General features: G+C 43.7%; 1 protein-coding gene and 1 long non-coding RNA gene across 2 annotated transcripts in view; one reads left to right on the forward strand and one right to left on the reverse strand.

Annotated features, from left to right (window-relative positions):
- Nucleotides 1-1467, reverse strand: part of LOC107185002 — a 22793-nt gene extending 21326 nt beyond the window's left edge. Inside the window, exon 1 of the long non-coding RNA XR_001515911.1 lies at nucleotides 1396-1467. This is a non-coding gene — a long non-coding RNA (uncharacterized LOC107185002). The remainder of the gene's footprint in view (nucleotides 1-1395) is intronic.
- Nucleotides 1468-5742: 4275 nt separating this feature from the next.
- SAYSD1 (SAYSVFN motif domain containing 1) lies at nucleotides 5743-13477 on the forward strand. The gene is made up of 2 exons (XM_015571871.1): nucleotides 5743-6124; nucleotides 12751-13477. The coding sequence occupies exons 1-2, from the start codon at nucleotides 6029-6031 to the stop codon at nucleotides 13093-13095; spliced, it is 441 nt and encodes a 146-aa protein (XP_015427357.1). The 5' UTR covers nucleotides 5743-6028; the 3' UTR covers nucleotides 13096-13477.
- Nucleotides 13478-19086: the final 5609 nt, after the last annotated feature.

Consider the following 19086-nt stretch of genomic DNA (forward strand, 5'->3'; position numbering starts at 1 on the left):
CAACAAAAAGCAAGGCTCAACTATTAGACTGTGCACACAGACGACAAAGGGGCACACCAAGAATTCCCAGATCAGGTGACTGGGAAGTCTACTCTACCAATTCCTACAGGACACCTACTACACAAGGCCACTCTACCAATTCCAGGAGATATAGAAACTCTACCTAATACATGGAAACAAACACAGGGAAGCAGCCAAAATTCAAAGACAAAGAAACATGTCACAAATGAAAGAACAGAAAAATCTCCAGAAAAAAACTAAATGAAATGATAGCAAACAAACTACTAAATACGGAGAGTTTCAAAATGGTTATAAAGATGCTCAAGGATCTTAATGAGAGCTTCAAGGGACTTAGTGAGAATTTCAAGAACCTTAGTGAGAAAATCAAAGACATGAAAAAAGACCAGTCAGAAATTAATCATACAATAACTGAAATAAAGAATAATTTACAGTAAAGAAGATGCTGAGAATCAAAATCTGCAATTTGAAATATAAGGAAGCAAAAAGAGCAACAAAACAAAGAAACAAACAAAAACAATCAGAAGAGCATAAAGAAGAAAGAATCCAAAAATATGAAGATAGTGCAAGGAGCCTCTAGGACAACTTCAAGTGTACCGACCAAAAGGAGAAGAGAGCAAGATATTGAAAACCTATTTGAATTTCAACGTTTAAAGACAAAGAGAGAATCCTAAACGCAGCAAGAGAAAAGCAGTTAGTTACCTACAAGGGAGTGCCCATACGACTGTCAGCTGATTTCTCAAGAAACTTTGCAGGCAGGAGGGAGTGGCAAGAAATATTCAACGTGATGACTAGCAAAAACCTACAACCAAGATTACTCTATTCAGCAAAGTTAGCATTTAGAAATGAAGGTCATATAAAGAGTTTCACAGATAAGAAACAGCTAAAGGAGTTCATTACCACCAAAGTAGTATTCCATGAAATGTTGAAGGTTATTCTTTAAGAAGAGGAAGGAGGAGGAGGGGAAAAATATGACCAATAAAATGGCAATAAATACATATCTATCAGTAATTAAATCTAAACAACAAAATAAACAAGGAATCTAATGAACAAAATAAACTGATGAATAAAACAGAACCAGAGGCCTGGAAACATGGAACAGACTAATGAACCTCAGAGTGAAGGGGGAAGGGGAGGTGCTGGAAGAGATTAACCAAAGAACTTATATGCATATATGGATTACCTATGGTCACAGACAATAAAATGGTGAAGGTCTGGGGTGGGGCAGGAACTGGGTGGAGGAAGGCAATGGGGATAAAAAAGAGGGACATCTGTAATACTCTCAACAATAAAGATTAAAAAGAAATAAAGTCACTGAGTTTTGTTTATTCCCAGAATGTAGGGTAGTTTAATAGAAAATCTATTAAAGTTACTCACTGTATTAATAGATTGAAGGGGTGAGAAGTATTCAGGAATGGACCATAGGCACACAAAGAAACATTCTTTTTCTTGAGTAGCAACTATGTATTAGTTACCCTTTTCTGTGTAAACAAAAAAACCCACAAAATTTCTGTGATATAAAATAAGCATTTATTTTTCATACATTTTTGGGTAAGCTGGGGTTAGCTGTTTCAGGTTGGGCTCAGCTGGGCAGCTCAGCGTTAAACTGCAGGTCTGCAGGTCAGCTGGGTGACTATATCCATGTGACTCATTATTCTTGGACCAGGTGGCTAGCTGTTGCAAGTTCATCTCATGGCAGTGCAAAGTATTCAGAGGGTGCCCCCAACAGGACAAACACACTTCATGCCCCTGCTTGCATAACATCGGCCATCATCCCATTGGCCAAAGCAACCTGAAAGGTGCAGTTCAAATAGGGTCCTACCCAGTGTGGCTCAGTGGTTAAAGCATCAGCCTGCGGACTAAAGGGTCTCAGGCTTGAGCCTGGTCAAGGGCACGTACCTTGGTTGCAGGCTGAATCCGCAGCCCCAGTCGTGGCGTGTGGGGGTAACAATCAATCAATGTGTCTCTCTCACATTGCTGTTTTTCTCTCTCCCCCCAGCCCCCCTTTCACTTTCTAAAAAACAAAATAAAACAAAAAAACCCACAAAAAATCAATGTAAAAAATATCCTCAGGTGAAGGTTAACCAAAAAAAAAAACAACAAAAAAACCCCACAAGGAATGGGGAAATATACTCTGTCCTTATATACCATCCCTTGCTGGTTTCCTTATGGCATGGATGTAAGGAAGAGTGAAAAATTGAGGCCAAAGACTGAATATCACAGATATATAGGTATTTTAGTACTTACAACTTACAAATATGATATACATGTATACACATAATTTGTTATGTACAAAATATTTCATAATAAAAATTAAATCTACACATTATAAGTACACTTTGAGACCCTGCTTATTTACTAGTCTCATAACCTTATCCAAAAAGGAAATGAAGTTAGTTCAGTAGGAGTTGTTTTTTCATGATCATCTCTACTTTTTCCCATTCTTTCAACCTCTTCCAAAAAGAATTTAAAGAGGTTTACAAAGCATTGAGAAAAAAATAAATTTACAATAAATCAGAAAACGAAGCAAAGGGGAAATAAAGTTTACCAGAGCAAGATGGGAGCTGGGATGACAATTGCATTTGGTTGGATATTCCCCGTTTGCTCTTCTAGATTCTCCCCCCACCCTTCTCCTCCTGCCCTCTGCTCCTTTAAGGGCTCTCTTGTCTCCAGTTTCTCCTGTAGCTACAGGTCTTTCTGGGTTCTGATGATGACTCTGTCCTCTTTCTGCGTAAGGCCTAGAGGCTGGTAACACTTCCTGTGAACCATCCCTTGCTGGCTTCCTTAATCCTTCCATACGTTTGTAACTTAACTTCTTCATGAAATTCTCTTTAGGTAACCCTTTTAAAGATGCCATCTTTCCTGTTAGGGACCTTGATTGCAATAGGCCACAAATCGTATGCCTTAAGTCTAATGCCTACTAGATGGAGACCATAAATACAGCCCCAAGGTCTCAGTGTGATTATCCAGTGGGAAACACAATCAATGAGAGACTAGTCCTTCAAGAGAAGCAGATCTACTGCCTCTCTGCGCCCACTTCTTCTATCTGCAGGGTAAGATGGCCCTGCCTTTGGCAGCACTCTGCCCTGACTATCCTCAGTCTGGATGCCCCACAGGAGGGCTGAAGGACAGAGCCATTGCACGTGCTGTGTCCTGGGATGCTGCGGTGATGGAACCTGGCACCTGGACGATGACAGTAAAATCCTAGGTGATGCCTGGCTCATCTTCCTTGGTTTTCCTTCCATCACACTTTATTTTATTTTTTAATCCTTACCTGAGGATATTTTTTCATTGATTTTTAGGGAGAGCAGAAGAGAGAGGAAAAGACAGAGAGAAACACTCATGTGAGAGACACACATCGATTGGTTGCCTCCTGCACAAGCCCCGACCAGTGCCCAGGCCGGGGAGGAGCCTGCAACCAGAATCGAACCCAGGACCCTTTGGTCTGCAGGCCGATGCTCTATCCACTGAGCCAAACCACCTAGTGCTCCATCACTATTTAAACAAATGTACACAAGTTGTGTTTTCTATGATACCTGTCTGTGACTTCCTGGAGTTGGGGGTCTCCCTACCCCTTTACCTGATAAACTTTTCTTTTTGTACCAACAGATCTGGGCCCAAGACACTGAAAGGGGATTTCTAGAATAAATGTATAAACTGTAAAAAACAAAGAGAAAGAGAGAGAGAGAGAAGCAGACCTACTCCTGACACCAAGATGGGCAAGAAATTTTCTCTGTGATTGCTCAATGAGAGGTCATCATAGTATAATGACCACATTCTTTCCTGTCTTACAAACTATCTCTAATTACTCAGGGCTCAGTCCTAAAATATCTTCTCTGCTATCCACACTCACTCTCTAGTTATCTCATCTAGTCTCACAGCTTTAAATAACATATATATCCATATATATGCTAATGACTCCCAATATGTATCTCCTGTCCTACTTTTCCCTGAATTTTAGTTTTTACTATCCAATTGCCTGCATTGGATGTCCAATAGGCATCTCAAACTTTTGGCATGTCCAAAATAAAACTATCTATCTTTATTCCATAATCCTCTCTTCTTGATCTTCCCCCATTTCAGGAGGGGGTCCCACCATCAATCATTTGGTTGCTTAGGGTATGTGTGGGATGGGCGTGTGGCAAAAATCTGTCATTCTGCCCCCCCCCCCCGCTTTTTTCTAAAAATCCATCATCCTTGATTCATTTTCCTCACACTCTACATTCAATCCATCTGCACATTCTGCTGGTTCAAATCTTCATAATATATTCAGAATTCGGCAATTCTCACCACTTCTATCACTACCCGTCTAGCCCCAAGAGTCACAGTCTCTCTTATATTACTGTATTTTCCCTCCTACATTTGCACTATTCCATGGCTCCACCTCCAGCAACCAGTGCATGTCTTTAAAAATGTCAGCCCTGGCTAGTGTGGCTCAGTTGGTTGGAGTATCGTCCCATACACCAAAAGGTGGCTGGTTCGAATACCGGTCAGGGCATGTTCTATCCCCGGTCAGGGTGCATGCGGGAGGCAGCCAATTGATGTTTCTCTCCCACATCAATGTTTCTCTTTCTCTCCTTTCCTCTATCGGAAATCAATTCTAAAAAAAAGTCATATTATGTCATCTCCTGCTCAGAATCCTCTAGTCATTTACTATCACATTCCAAATGCACCACAAGGTGTCTTACATGATCAGGCCCTCGATACCTGTGCATCTTTATTTTCTACCACTTTCCCACCTCCCCTCTCCTCCAGTTCTCCTGGCTTCCCTGATGTTTTGGGAGCAGGTCAAGCACACTACTTGAGGTCCCAGGATCTATGCACTTGCTGTTTTCTCTGACTAAGACACTATTCTCCAGATATTTGAAGGTGTCACTCATTTCATTCAGAGCTCTGCTCCAACGGCAACTCCTCAACGAAGTCGTTTCTGGTCATTGGCTCCAAACAGCGCCGCCATTCCTGTTCCTGACTTTACCCTTCTTCAGAGCACTGATCAGCACTGACATTGCATTGAATGCAAATAGGCAGTTATGCATTTGGTTGTCTGTCTTTCCACTTAGAATGTAAGCACGGAGAAAATACATTGATTTTGTTCACTCCAGCATCTCCAGCGCCAGGTACAATACCTGGCACATAGCAAGCTCTTGGTATTTGTTGAATGAACAAAAGACCCCATTCTAGTTTTCATTGCTTGACTCAAACTCAGCAAGATCCAAGAAATACGTGTCTCAATTATGTGAGTGGCACTTAACTAGATGCTTAGAGCTTTAAAAGTATACCTAGCAGTACCTGACCTGAATTGTGAACTTCTGGAAGGTGAAGAGGGACTGGGAGAGGGCACAGGGGGCCCTCAGGGCGCTGGAAACGTTCTCTATACGTAATTACAAACGTATTGACCCATACACTTACAGATTTGTGTATTTCATTTTAAGCTGCACCCCAATAAGTTTTAAATCTTACAAGCATTTTTGTCCTATTGTGGCAGAAGCTTGTCACACAAAGGAAGAAATTTGAGCGGGGGAAGGAATTTAAATTACTTTGTAGGACAAAAATCACGTAGGACACCTTGTGGTGCATTTGGAATGTGATAGTAAATTTGGAATTTATTGTCAATTAGAACCACCTTTTTCAACCTGGCCCCTGCTACAGCAAGCTTCGCCTGTTGGGGAGCAGATCCCGAGGTGAGATGGAGCACATGAGAGCTATCCCCCCCACACACACACACACCCCGCCGCAGGAGCCTGGGGCTAGAGAGGAAGGATGGAGCAGTCCTACGCTTTAGATTCTTCACCATGTGCCCGAGGAGGTGGACACCGCATGCATCCACGTGCGTTTGGAGGGGCATCAGCACAGACAGCCCACGGAACGTCACAAAGCCGCCGCACGCTGGAGCCCGGCGCCCAGTGCGCACGCTCAGCACCCAGCCGCGCGACGCAGGCGCACTGCGGCCAGGCGCCGGGCTGCGCGAGCGCCGGTTCCCGGCGGGCTCCCAGGAAGCGAGGCGCGCGCCATGGAACAGCGGTTAGCCGAGTTCCGAGAGGCCCGGAAACGGGCCGGGCTGGCGGCCGAACCCAGCAATTTCTGGCATTTTAATGTTTTTGGATTGGTTGACTGCAGGTAACTGAAACCGTGGAAAACAAAACCTTGGGTAAGAACTGTCTTGTTGGCCCTGAATCAAGGCCAGCAGTTTGCTGAAGCTGTTGGTTTCAAGCAGGAGCCTAAAGAAATGTCTTTCTATGGTCTGTTGGCCATTTCAGAACTTAGGAAATGTAATGGTCAATTCATTAGAAAGAAACATCTGGAAAACAAAAACCCCGCCCCCGTGAGGAGCAGACTGTGGCGGAGGAGCGGCCCCGCCCACACTCCCTGGCCCACAGGCCACGCCTCCTCTGGTTTCGCCGGGCCTTCGCTGGAGGGGGCGGGGCTTCGGGCGCCTCCCACCTGCTCCCGGCCTGGGCCTTGGTCTCTTTGTCACCCCAGTGATAAGTGGATTTGACAACTTCTTTCCTGCAGCTCCTGATTCCAGGTGGGAAGCGAAGGTCTAGGACAGCGATTTTCATTCTATTTCACCTCATAGCACACAATTACTAAACTTCTGTGGTACACCAAAAAAACATGTTTTTGCCTATCTGACCCAAAAAAAGGTGTAATTTTGATTCATTCACAACAGATGGGCTGTTGTTGTGTTGGCTGTTGTCATTTTTTAAATTTTACAATCTAAGGGGAAAGAGGTCAGTGCCCCTAAGTAGTCAGGTATTGCATTTAAAAACTTCTTGCCGCCACCTCTCGTCCTCCCCGTTGAAAGTCTGTTGAAAGTCGTTGGAAGCCTCTGGTCTGGGGTCCTGGAAGAAAGCTCCTTTGCCCTTGAGTTATTAACAAGGAGTTGAGTTATCGTTGTGACACCCTGTGGCTCTCAGACACCTCTCCACAACCGTGTTGAGCCACAGCCCTCCGCTAATGGAGGGTGAAAGGTCTCATTAGATGCTGATTAAAAAATGGCAGCAATTAAGGCTTCATTTGATTTCGTACCTGGACCACATGCAGCCAGTAACCTACGTTTGAATATAAAACTTGCAAAAGTGTGGTGGCTGTAACTTCCAGAGGCCGACTGCCCTAGTGTGCTGCCTTTGACGTTGAACTAGACTAGCAAAAAGTTCAATACTAAATGTTGAAGATAAAAACAGTATTTAAATTAGTATGATAGTGTTCTCGCCCTTTAATCCTTTTGGTAGCTTTTATTTTACAGATGAACTTAATTCACATCCCTGTATCTTTCTTTAGTTTTCACTCATGAATAAAGTGGCCAGGTGAGCTGCACATGAGATTGGAATGTCTAAGGGGGTATACAGGACAAAACCTCAAGGGAAAATCCGTGCTTTGAGACCATCTGTGGCATGGCCTTTGTACCTCAGATGTATAATAAGAGCCAAAAATTCCTTTTGAAACTTAAAACGTTCCTTATTCCCTTAATTTTTTGTTAAATTAAGTTCATTTATTATTACACAACATCTGGTTGGGTTTTCTTTCAATCCTCACCCGAGGATATTTTTCCATTGATTTTTAGAGAGAGTGGAAGAGAGAGGGAAAGACAGAGAAATATTGGATGTGAGAGAAACACATTGATTGGTTGCCTCCTGCTTGAGTCCTGACCAAGGCCTGAGCTGGGGAGGAGCCTGCAACCGAGGTACGTGCCCTCAGTGGAATTGAACCCCGGGGCCCTTCAGTCTGCAGGCCGATGCTCTACTGAGCCAAACCAGCTAGGGCCACAACATCTGGTTTTAGGGAATTTTTTTAAAAATCATGAATTGTTACTTAAGTTTGATATTGTTCTCCATGACAGGCAGGGTCCTAACTGACTCCCAGAAAAGGTGCTATAGGGTTCAAACAATCTATTTCCTAGCATGCAGTTTGTCTCAGGGTAACTTTATTGTCAATTAGAACTCCCTGAGCATAATTGCTTAAGATTTTAGAATCCACTTCCCCCACCCTTTTTTCTCCCTGCAGTTAAAAATCGATGTCTAATCCACACAATGAGTTTCTGACCGTATGTCTCATTATCAGAGGAATATGAGGTCACTGGGTTGGACCCAGAGAATCTGAACTTGGAGAAAGCTTCTGCTGTTAAAAACCCAAAAGCTGGTGGCTTGACCGCAGGATGAGAGGAGTGCTGGACCTGCAGTTGGTTCTTATTAATCAAGCTGTGTCTGTCCTAAGCTCATTTTCATGCACTCACTTATCATTCCTGGGGTTGCTCTGGTGTGACGATTCTCATTACATTTTATTTTATTTTATAATCCATCTCTGCCTAATAATTTTGGTGGCACACAGTGGCATGTCAGATATCTTAAGCCTTCTATTTGTAATTTTCAGTAGTCATTGATAAGGAAGCGAGCACATCCTCCTTCCCCCACTCTCAAATTGCTTCCTTTCTGTGACAAGCTTCTGCCATAATAGGACAAAAATGCTTGTAACTTTTTTTAATCCTGTAGAAACGCCCTGCCTCTCTCCCAGGCATATCTCCCACCAGCCACCGGGCACTATCTAGTCCCAGGGCCTACTGCCCACACCTGGCTTGCAACTCCTCACCTCCAACCCTTGGCTCAGGTTGGCCCACTGCTTAAATGTGCTTTTCCTTTGGAGCCACTTGGCTAAGCACAGTCTTTGCATCAGCCCCTCAAATCCAGGAGTCACCTTTTTGTGTCTTCCTTTCCCTTGCCACCACTCAGCAAAATCCTGTCATGTGCCCACTGTGTTCCAGCTACTGCCCTCAGTCCGGGGGGACACAGTGAAAGCGACACACAAAACGCTGCTCACAGAACCAGCCTTTGGAGAGGAGACAATGAAAGAAGAGAATGGTGAATGCTATGAAAGGGGAATGAGGAGCAGACACTGTGCTAGTGAACTGGGGTGAGGGGTGCAGAGTGCTGCTTTAAATTGGGTAGGCAGGCAGGACCTCACTAGGAGGTGGCATTTCATAAGAAGGAGCCACTCTTGCAGAAACCTGGGGACAAGGCCAGGCCACATGTGACGTTTTTGCTGAGGTGTATAGGAGCAGAGGGAGCCAGCCAGGTGACGGGAGGGGACAGGGGCATTCGTCTCAGAGGGAAATACTAGTACAAGTGCAGAGGCCCGGAGGTGGGAAGCAGCTTGGTATTGGGGAGTGGAAGCATCTTCCCTAAACTGTGCCTACATGTGCTGTGAGACCACAAACCCTCCCACTGCCACACAACAGAAGGTGCCCTGGAACTGGAGCAAAGGCCAAGCGAGGTTGAGAACATCCCATATCCCCCCTCTCCTTTCTTTGTCCCTTTGCCAGTTCGTTTAATCTTCCCCACCTTCTACTAGCTCTTTACCCTCCCCTTTACCATCCCCCACAAAGGCTCCTAAGGAAGTAACATGGGTTTTGGAGGGAGACCATTCTCAGATCCTAGACCAGCCTCATCTCTGCCTATCACCTGGTGTGTGACTTGAGGGGAATTACTTACGGTCTCAGTGATCCCTTACTAGTAAATTGGGAATACCAGTGCCTGCCTGGATTACAGGAGATCAGGCGTTTTGAAGGCACTCAATAAATAAATGATGGTGCAAGCATTATTTTTATACTCCCTCAATAGTAAAATCAATTCGGTTTGCTATAAATTTCAAGTCATACACATTCAAAATGTATTCTGTATCCATCAGTCATTTGTCTCTGGCATCTGGGTCACCACCTTAATCTCTGCCTGGTCCTCTCTTACTGGGCCTCCTGCTACTAACAATTTCCTTACGTCTATCCTTGCAGCCCATTCTCTACCTGGCAGCCAGAGTAGTCTTAAATATAAATTGATTGTATTAGTTCCCACTAAGACCTGAGGGATTTCCCTATTGTGTACACCAGGGGTCCTCAAACTTTTTAAACAGAGGACCAGTTCACTGTCCCTCAGACCGTTGGAGGGCGGGACTATAGTTTAAAAAAGAACTATGAACAAATTCCTATGCACACTGCACATATCTTATTTTGAAGTAAAAAAAAACAGGAACAAATACAATATTTGTATTTGCCTGTGGCCCACGGGCCGTAGTTTGAGGACCCCTGGTGTACACTGTCAAATCAGAAAGGGACCTTTTTCTATTTAATAAATGTCTGTTGGGGTGGGGTGTTTGCTGATGATATGTTAAGGGCCTTTACTGAAAAGATAATTACAGTATTGATGCTAAAGAAAGAAGGTTCTAACAAAATAGAATTTCTGAAGCAATATAAATCAGACGATCTGTATTTTTTTTCAATACTCACCTGAGGACATGTTTTTATTGATTTTTAGAGAGAAAGGAAGGAGGAGAGGAGAGGAGAGGAGAGGAGAGGAGAGGAGAGGAGAGAGAAATGTGAGAGAGAAACTTCTTTTGGCTGCCTCTTGCATGTGCCCCAACCAGGATCGAACCCACAACTCAGGTATGTGCCCTAACTGGGAATTGAACCAGTGACCTTTCAGTGTACAGGATGATGCACCAACCAACTGAGCCAGCTGGCCAGGGTGATCTGCATATTTTATTGAGACCAAATATAGTTGTGATCCCTTTTAAAATGAATGAAGAAAAAAAAAGAACATCCTATAAAAATAAAATGAAGTGATGAAGAAGAGATATCACTGAAGAAATGAACTAAAAGTTCTTCTGTGGATTGAGAACCTATGTGTGGGTGCTGTTTGGCTCTGGAGACAACCAAGGACAATATATGGCAGTCTGTGTCTTCATGGTGACAATCTAGGGATACAGGTGACCTGTATTAAAAGAGACACTTCAGCCCTGGCCAGGTGGCTCAGTTAGTTGGAGCGTTGTACCCTACACCCAAAAGGGTTTGATCCCCGGTCTGGGCGAGTATGGGAAGCAACCAATTGATGTTTCTCTCTCACATCAATGTTTCTCTCTCTCTCTATCTATCTATCTCTATTTCTATTTCTATTTCTATTTCTATTTCTATTTCTATTTCTATCTCTTTCTCTCTTTTCCCCTCTAAAATCAATAATCATATCCTCAGGTAAAGGATAAAAAAAAAGATACTTCAGTATTATTTTACCTCAGGTTTATTATTTTTTTGAGACAATTTCTTTTTAATAGTCATCTGTGTATTATTGTATTGTTTGTTCACCACCCCAAGTCCAGTCTCCTTCTATCACCAGTTATCCCCCGCTTTACCCTCTCCTCCTGCCCCCACCCCCCTTTCCCTCAGGGAAATCACTATACTGCTGCCTGTGTCCATGAGGTTTTTTTCTTTGCTATTCCCTTCACCTTTTCCACCCAGCCCCTGACAGCTATCAGTCTGTTCTCTGTATCTGTGTCTGTTTTGTTTGTGAGTTTAACTTACTAAAATAAATAAATAAAAAAGACACTAGCTGAACAGTTTGGTGCTCAGTGAGAAAGAGCCAGCTGGTGCTCGGAAGGCTGAGGGCACCTTCTCGGTGGTGGAGAAGGTCGAGGCATGCACAGCGCACCAGTCATGCCTACCTGGAAGGAAGGCAAGGAGCCGAGGCATGGAGAGGACCAGAGGCGATTCCAGGCCAGACAGGCAATGGCCTGGGCAGTGAGACCAGTGGAACTGGAGTAGAGGGTTCATTTGTACAGTTGCAGATTGTGCTGTGCAGGAAATTTTTTAGACTATTTTTCAAATGGTAAGTCATGACCCTTTAGTAAGTGGTGACATCAATTTAGAGAAATCTAGTCCTCCGTTAAAATAAAATAAAAATTAGAATAGAAAATAACAGCTTCATATGCTGTGAAGATATTTGTTGATTTGTGAAACTTTTTTTCTATTACATATACATACACACATGCATATACATATACATATACATATACATATACATATACATATACATGCATGCTGGGTCACAGTATAAAATGTATCTTTTATTCTAGGTCAAACCCAAGGAGGTTTGGAAAAAATACTGGTGTAGAGACCCAGCTCCCTAAAATGGCCCAAATCCCCGTGTCTCCCGTTAGCACCAGCACAGCGGCCTGTGTATTGGCATTTCTATCTGTTGAATAAATGGAAGGCTTTGGATTGCAGCCCAAAGAGTTTAAATTTTAACCTCTTGGCAATAAAAATTTGTTGAAGGCTTGTGAACAGGAGGTTGATGGGTGTTTTAGGAGATTCATTTAGCAACTGTATGTACACAGGATGGCGTGGGGAGGGAAGAGATAGGAGGCCAGAGTCCACTTAGGAGGCACTGCCTTGGCCTGGGGATGTATAGGATGGAAAGGTTGTAGCTGTAACAGCAATTTTTATTTTTTAATATGTAGAGGGGGTTTTCTTTCCTGTTTCTGGTGTAGTCCTCATTTTAGAATCATGTCACTCAAAATTTTAGCTCATCTAATCAAATCAACTACCATATCGATTCTGTGTGAAGCATACGCGTGGCTATTGCATTACCAATGACTGGGGGCTTCTGTGTGGGGCACACATTAGCTCTTGTTAGCAGCAGACTCCTCTGAGGAAGTGCCTCCCACAAAGGGAACCCATCTGAGTGCTGTAGGGTTTTCATCGGGTCATCTCACTAAGTGCTGACCGGTCTGGGGCCGGTCGGAGCAGGGCACAAGAGCTCTTTGGGAGATGATTGTTTTAGAGAGCAGGGCAAGGAAATAGAAATCAATGAGCCAGAAGCCTTCCGGGGACAATGAGAGCTGCCTCTCCAGATTGGTTTCCATCCTCTCAGCCTCATTACCCTTTATGTTTACCTTTGCTTGTTTGTGTCCTAGGAAGCCGCTCAGCCTGGGAGCAGCACGTCCCAGCCCCCACGGAGGACAGCCGTTCCCCCACCGTTGCCGCGGGACCAGTCCTTCCTGACCAGCATCACCTTCTTGAAGGTTCTTCTCTGGTTGATCCTGCTGGGACTGTTTGTGGAACTGGAATTTGGCCTGGCTTATTTTGTCCTGTCCTTGTTCTACTGGATGTATGTCGGGACGCGAGGTCCCGGGGAGAAGAAGGAGGGAGAGAAAAGCGCCTACTCTGTGTTCAACCCGGGCTGCGAAGCCATCCAGGGCACCCTGACTGCAGAGCAGTTAGAGCGCGAGTTACAGTTTAGACCCCTGGAGGGGAGATAGGAGCAGTTCTGCTGCACGCCTTGGCCCTCCTAGCCCTTGGCCGTGGACTTGTGGGGTTGTTCAGGTGCCCCAGACTGAGGACAGCTTGCAGGCTAGTCCTGTGACCGCGCAGTTCTACCTGTTTTCCCTGATCTGCTGCAGTTTTATCTTCGAACTTCTCTTTGGTTTTGGTGAAATTCCCTGAAAGATACTCACTGTGTATTTGATGCAATTATAAAAATTACATACTGGAGCGGAGACCTGTTTGTGTCCTGATGTCGAGAGATGGTTTAAGAGCACTACAGAGGCACTGGGGAGCTGACTGTGAAAACAGCCAGCTGTTTGTTGTGACGGTCAGGTCCATGGGACTGTACACTAAAAGTAAATGTTCTCTGTAAGTCTTTTCATAGTTCTGGCATTTTTCCCCCTGGGAAATTTAAGTTGAAAGTTTTGTTTTTTTCTTTCTGTTTTGAAGGAAGATGAGAGAAGACAAAGTCCTGGGTGACCTGTGGGGAGGGATTTCACCTAGTCAATATGGGCAGATTTGATAAATAGTTATTAATGATGAAGTCAGCCGGAAAAAATTCTCGAGTGTGTACAGAGGGGAGCCCTGGAAGCGGAATCCAGACTCGCTGGCTGCGTGGTGGCTTCCTGTTTAGAGAAAGCAGTGCCTCTGCCCGTGGGCCTCTGGTAAGAAACTGTAAATAGTGGTAATAGGTTTGCTTTCAGTGTTCCTTCTCCTTCCGGTACAGAGGTAGAGTTTGGGTTCATTTAAATTGAGCAAAGGAAACCATTAAAAACTTTTTAATGGATCACACTGAGGAGTAAGAGGACTCTAGTTTTAAAGCAATAGTGTTTTCCAAACTTAAGATTTTAAGCAATTAATGATTCCTCAGCAGATTTCCCACTTCAGAATTCAGTTATTAATTCTGATACTATGAAAGTAACTTTAATATCTATGAGATATTATTAAGTAATGAAGGCCTTACTATTAATTTTTTCACATTTTTGCCTGATTTATTTATTACAGCAGAATCTCAGCTCAATTTAAAGTTAGCTTTTGTTCATTGAATGCAGCACTGTGATAGGTGCTTGAGATATGATAATGAGAAAAGCAGACATACCCCAAGTTCTCCGAGCATACAGTCTGGCCAGGAGTGGTGTGGTGGACAAAATAAAGTAAGCGTGTCCAGTAGTAGAGAGAGATAAGTTTAGTTCTAGAAGGAGTACAGAGGAGATGTTCTCAGTTGTCACATTTTGTGGCCAACTAACCCCAGGGGTTTCAGCCATTGCTGAAAACTCTGCTATGCATTGCTCCTCTCGCCAGCCCTTTGCTGACTGGGAGTTTGACTGTCCCTCAGAGTGAGCCAATTGAGCAGAAAGTCCCTTTGGCTCATAAGGAAGTCTTTTCTTTCATGACTTCTGTCTGAAGTGGATCTGTAGAGAGTATGGGAAACAGAATCCCTACCAAACATGCAAGTTTTCATTATATTGAAGACCAGGGGTCCTCAAACTTTTTAAACAGGGGGCCAGTTCACTGTCCCTCAGACCGTTGGAGGGCCGGACTATAGTTTAAAAAAAAACTATGAACAAATTCCTATGCACACTGCACATATCTTATTTTGAAGTGACCTACTAACTGAAAAAATATATATATATAGACCTCCTAACTTAAAAAAAAAAAAATCCTAACTTGTTCTTACCTTGGTCCTCAAGCAGCAGCAGGGTCTGCACAGGCAAGCTCGTGACTCAGCCGATCACACCGGAGACTGAGAGGAGGAGTTGAAAGACAGAGAGAAGGAGGAGAGTCGGAGAGTACGGCGCACATTCCACACATGCACACTGCGGGCCCAGGACCAGTCGGCTGCTAAGCAGCAGGCAGCAGTGGCAAAAACACCCAGCGGGCCTGATAAATGTTTTAAGCAGGCCGCATGTGGCCCACGGGCCGTAGTTTGAGGACCCCTGTTGAAGACGCATGATTTGGTCTTCTGATTGATTTTATTAAGGTTTTCTTCATTTCCCTGATATTTTTAAAATATATTTTTATTGATTTCAGAGAGGAAGGGAGAAGGAGAGAGCAATAGAAACATTAATGATGAGAGAGAATCATTGATTGGCTGCCTCCTGCACACCCCCAACTGGGGATTGAGCCCACAACCCGAGCAGGTGCCCTGACCAGGAATCCAGCCACAACCTCCTGGTTCATAGGTTGATGCTCAACCACTGAGCCATGCCAGCCAGGCATTTTCCTGATATTTTACTTGGGATTTTTCATTTTATAAAAGCTAAATTCAAGGAAGAAATATTTTTAAAAAATATGTTTTTATTCATTTTTAGAGAGAAAGAGGAGGGGAGAGGGAGAGAGAGAAACATTGACGCTCAACCAACTGAGCCACATGGGCCCATGGTAGAAGAAATATCTTTGATCAATGAGCATTATTCTAGGAAAGAATTAATTTTCATTTTAAGACTATAATTCACCCTTTGTAATACTTTAAGCAATAAAACTAAAAATAAAAGACTATAATTCAGACTTTCCCCTAAAACAAGGTGCCTGTAACTCTCAATTAGGAACATCAGATTCAATGACTAATCTCAGCAAGGTAGAGACTTCTCATAAGTGTAGAGAGAACAGCGTATGAGTGGACCACTAGTGCTCTTTGGAAATGTCACTGTGTTTTTCATGAGGCAGAGCCTAGGTTGCCCGAAGCCCCTCTTCCTTGGGATTTTCTGGGAACTGTTTGTCACTTCTCCTTGCTCATTTCTTCTCAAAGGTTGCATAATGCCAGGATTAACTTCTAGGAAAAGTGGGGTGTGAACCAATTAAATGCTTGGCGGGGATGAGAGGGACTATATGTATTTGCCATTCTGACCAGACCATTAAGCTTTAGGTGCGATCTTGATTTCCAGAATTTAGAAAGGCCTTTTGCTCTGAATTTCCACGCAGGCCCTGACCATTAGCCCAGCAAGCAGCCTCCTTAAAAGGCTTCTCTGTCATCAAAAAACTTGAACCTCAGAGCTGCGTGTACTCCCCGCGAGAGCTGTGTGCAGGGGTGAAGTCGTTTCTATCTGAATCTTACAAGTACGTTGGCTCTTGCTCGTCTTCACATTGCCCCATCTGGCCTCTTCACAGGAGCTATTGAGGGCTGGAAGAGACCCCAGAATGCCATCCAGTGGCCCCCCGGTCTTGGGCAGGGCTGCATTTATTCCTTGACTAAATTTGTCCCTCCTAGTGATTCCTGAAGAAGAAGAATCTAGACACAAGAGTCAGTCTCTTCCAGGCAGTTCTTTACCCAAAGGACTTGAGCCGCCCCCCTCATCGCCACCCCAGGATGTGCTTATTCTATCTCGGTGGACGCTGAGGGTCCAGCTGTGAGCCGTCTCTCTCAGTCCCCTCTGTTCCTCAGGCTAAGCCGTCTCAGTCGTGCCTCTGGGACAAGCACTGAACTGAGGGCTCCAGGTCTGGGTAGGATGAATGACAATTCTGAAAAAGCTCTGGAGTCTTACCAGTGATGACTGAGGCATTCATGTTTTGTGCTGTGAGGATTGTGCTTTGAGCCTTGGCGATCTGTACATTAAGAGTAAGCTCACAGGCTGTACAAAAAAAAATGAGGGAGTTACACAGTTGGTAGAGCCAGTAATGCTCGGTTGGGCGGAAGGAAGTAAAATTCTAACTGTGTGTTTTTGTTTCCTGCCACTCACACGATTAACCTATTTGCCAGCAGATATCTGTGGGCTCCCTGGGCTTGCTGCTGGGGACACTTAATGAGCTTCTGCTGTTGAGTCCACTGTGAGAGCGGGGATGCGGGTGGGGCTGGGACGCACGGAGCATCCTGCCACCAGGGGGTTGCAGAGAGCTGCCGCTGTGCGTCCTACCTCTCTTCCCATCACGCTTAAAAATTCTTGTAAGATGGGTCCTGGGATAGGGTGGCAAAGAGCAGAATAAAAGCAAATTAAAAAAAAAATTCTTGTAAGATGGGAAACCCACTCTGCCTTTTTCAGATGGTCTTTTCACTTTGAGATTCACAGCGGCAAGGGCTCGCCAGAGATCCTGGGAAGGCACAGGAAGCTGCCAGAGTGACTTAGACACACATCTTTAAGTGAAACAACAGCCCCTGGAGATTCAGCCGTCGAGGGGGTTAGCCCTGTGCTCATCCAGAGCTGAGCTCTGTGGGGGGAAAAGGCTAGGAACTTACACAGCTGGCAGAGAAACTTGATCCCTACACCAAGAGAGTAACATTTGAACTGTATGCTTTGGTTTCTGTCACATACTTTTATTTCACAACAGTGGAGCACTGGGTTAGATGAAGACTTGAATCTCTCTCCAAAGGCTGAGAGAGAAGGCAAGGTGAGTACACAGAGGACTGCACTGTAAGGCATGTAACATCGTATAGGTGTTTATAAAGGTAGGGTGTGGGGGGAGTCATCAGATCTCAAGTCTGTACTACCTAGGATTATCACTTTTATATATTAAAAAAAAAAGCTGGGTTCCCTTAAGTGATGGATGAATGTTTTGCAAAGTGTGGTCTGTGGGCACTTACATGGGAGTCTCCTGTGGTAATGTTAACATGCAGATCCACGGCCCCACCCAGACCCACTGACCCCGAATGTCCAGGGAGAGGGCTTTGAGCATCTGCATTTTAGCACCCTCCCTGGGCTAATCTTTAGCTTACTAAAGGTTTAGAGCCCCTGACATAAACCATAAATGTTAAGTAGGAGGAAAACAGTATATATTAGACCCAAGCCTAGAAAGATGGCTGTGTATTTTATTATCTTTTTATAAATACGTTTCCATTGATGTCAGAAGGGAAGGGAAAGGGATAGCTAGAAATATCAATGATGAGAATCATCGATGGGCTGCCTCCTGCATGCCCCCTACTGAAGATCGAGCCCACAACCCAGGCATGTGCCCTGACTTGACTGGGAATCGAACCATGACCTCCTAATTCATGGGTCAACGCTCAACTACTGAGCTACACCAGCCAGGCTGAATGTGTATTTTAAATGCGGGTAACAAAGTTTTCTATTTTCAGACTGTTCATTCAGAACATCATCGCTACATAAGTGGCTTTAAAATGATGAGGAACTCACTCCAAAGGTTGTATGGCAATTAAAGGTGCTTTATTTCTGAAGTTTTCTTTAAATACAATTATTACAAAAAGGAAACACATGTTTATTTTAGAATATTTTGGAATTATGGAAAAAAGTATTTTAATTTTGCACTTATGTGCATGTATTTCAGAATTCAAAAAGTTAATAAGTGATGAAGCTCCCACCCATTGCCATGCTTGTTCTCTCTCAAGCTCACAAATGATAATATACTCTGTACACTATTCTGCCCTTTGCTTTCTATTTTCTTTGTTATGTTTTTGGGTTTCATTTCCATGCACAAAGTTTTTATGGGAGAGAGTGACATGATCCAGTTTTCATGGTTAAAAGACCACCTGGGCTCTCATATGGAGAGCAGATACTCTGTGTCATTCATCTGCCCTTCCATCTGTCCACCACCTGTCACCTGTCCATCCATCCATCCATCCATCCATCCATATGGGTCATCTGATTTATGAAAATATTTACATATTTTTATTCAGCCATCTTTTAAGATTTTATTAACAATATTGACATTATGGCAAAATTATTGGCTTATGAAGTATATTTATACATTCTATCAGTTTTGTTAAAGTGGGATGTTTTAATTTGGGGAAACCAATGATATTAGTGATCATGATAATTAAAAACCAAGTCAGAATATTCTAAAAGTCAACACAACAAAAATTACAAACATTTTAGTAAAAGAACTAAATAAAACCTGTAACCATTTGTTTCCAGAGCAAATACGCTTATGCATTCATCAATTTAACTGTTTTGGACAGCATTTTACTGAACAACTTTTTTCTGAATCTATTCTTTCACCAATGAGAGAATTACAATCCATAAACATGAACAAATGAGGCATAACAATCTACTAGCTAGCACCTGTTTTTTCAACTTATATGAATCTATCAGATCTTT

Source organism: Myotis davidii, unplaced genomic scaffold (genome assembly GCF_000327345.1).
Source record: "Myotis davidii unplaced genomic scaffold, ASM32734v1 scaffold289, whole genome shotgun sequence".
Classification (NCBI taxonomy): domain Eukaryota; kingdom Metazoa; phylum Chordata; class Mammalia; order Chiroptera; family Vespertilionidae; genus Myotis; species Myotis davidii.

Excerpts from the sequence above, each read along its gene's own strand:
- SAYSD1 (XM_015571871.1), top strand. The coding sequence starts at position 6,029 with ATGGAACAGCGGTTAGCCGAGTTCCGAGAGGCCCGGAAACGGGCCGGG. Across the intron at positions 6,125-12,750 it reads ATTTTAATGTTTTTGGATTG|GAAGCCGCTCAGCCTGGGAG; the intron begins GTTGACTGCAGG and ends TTTGTGTCCTAG.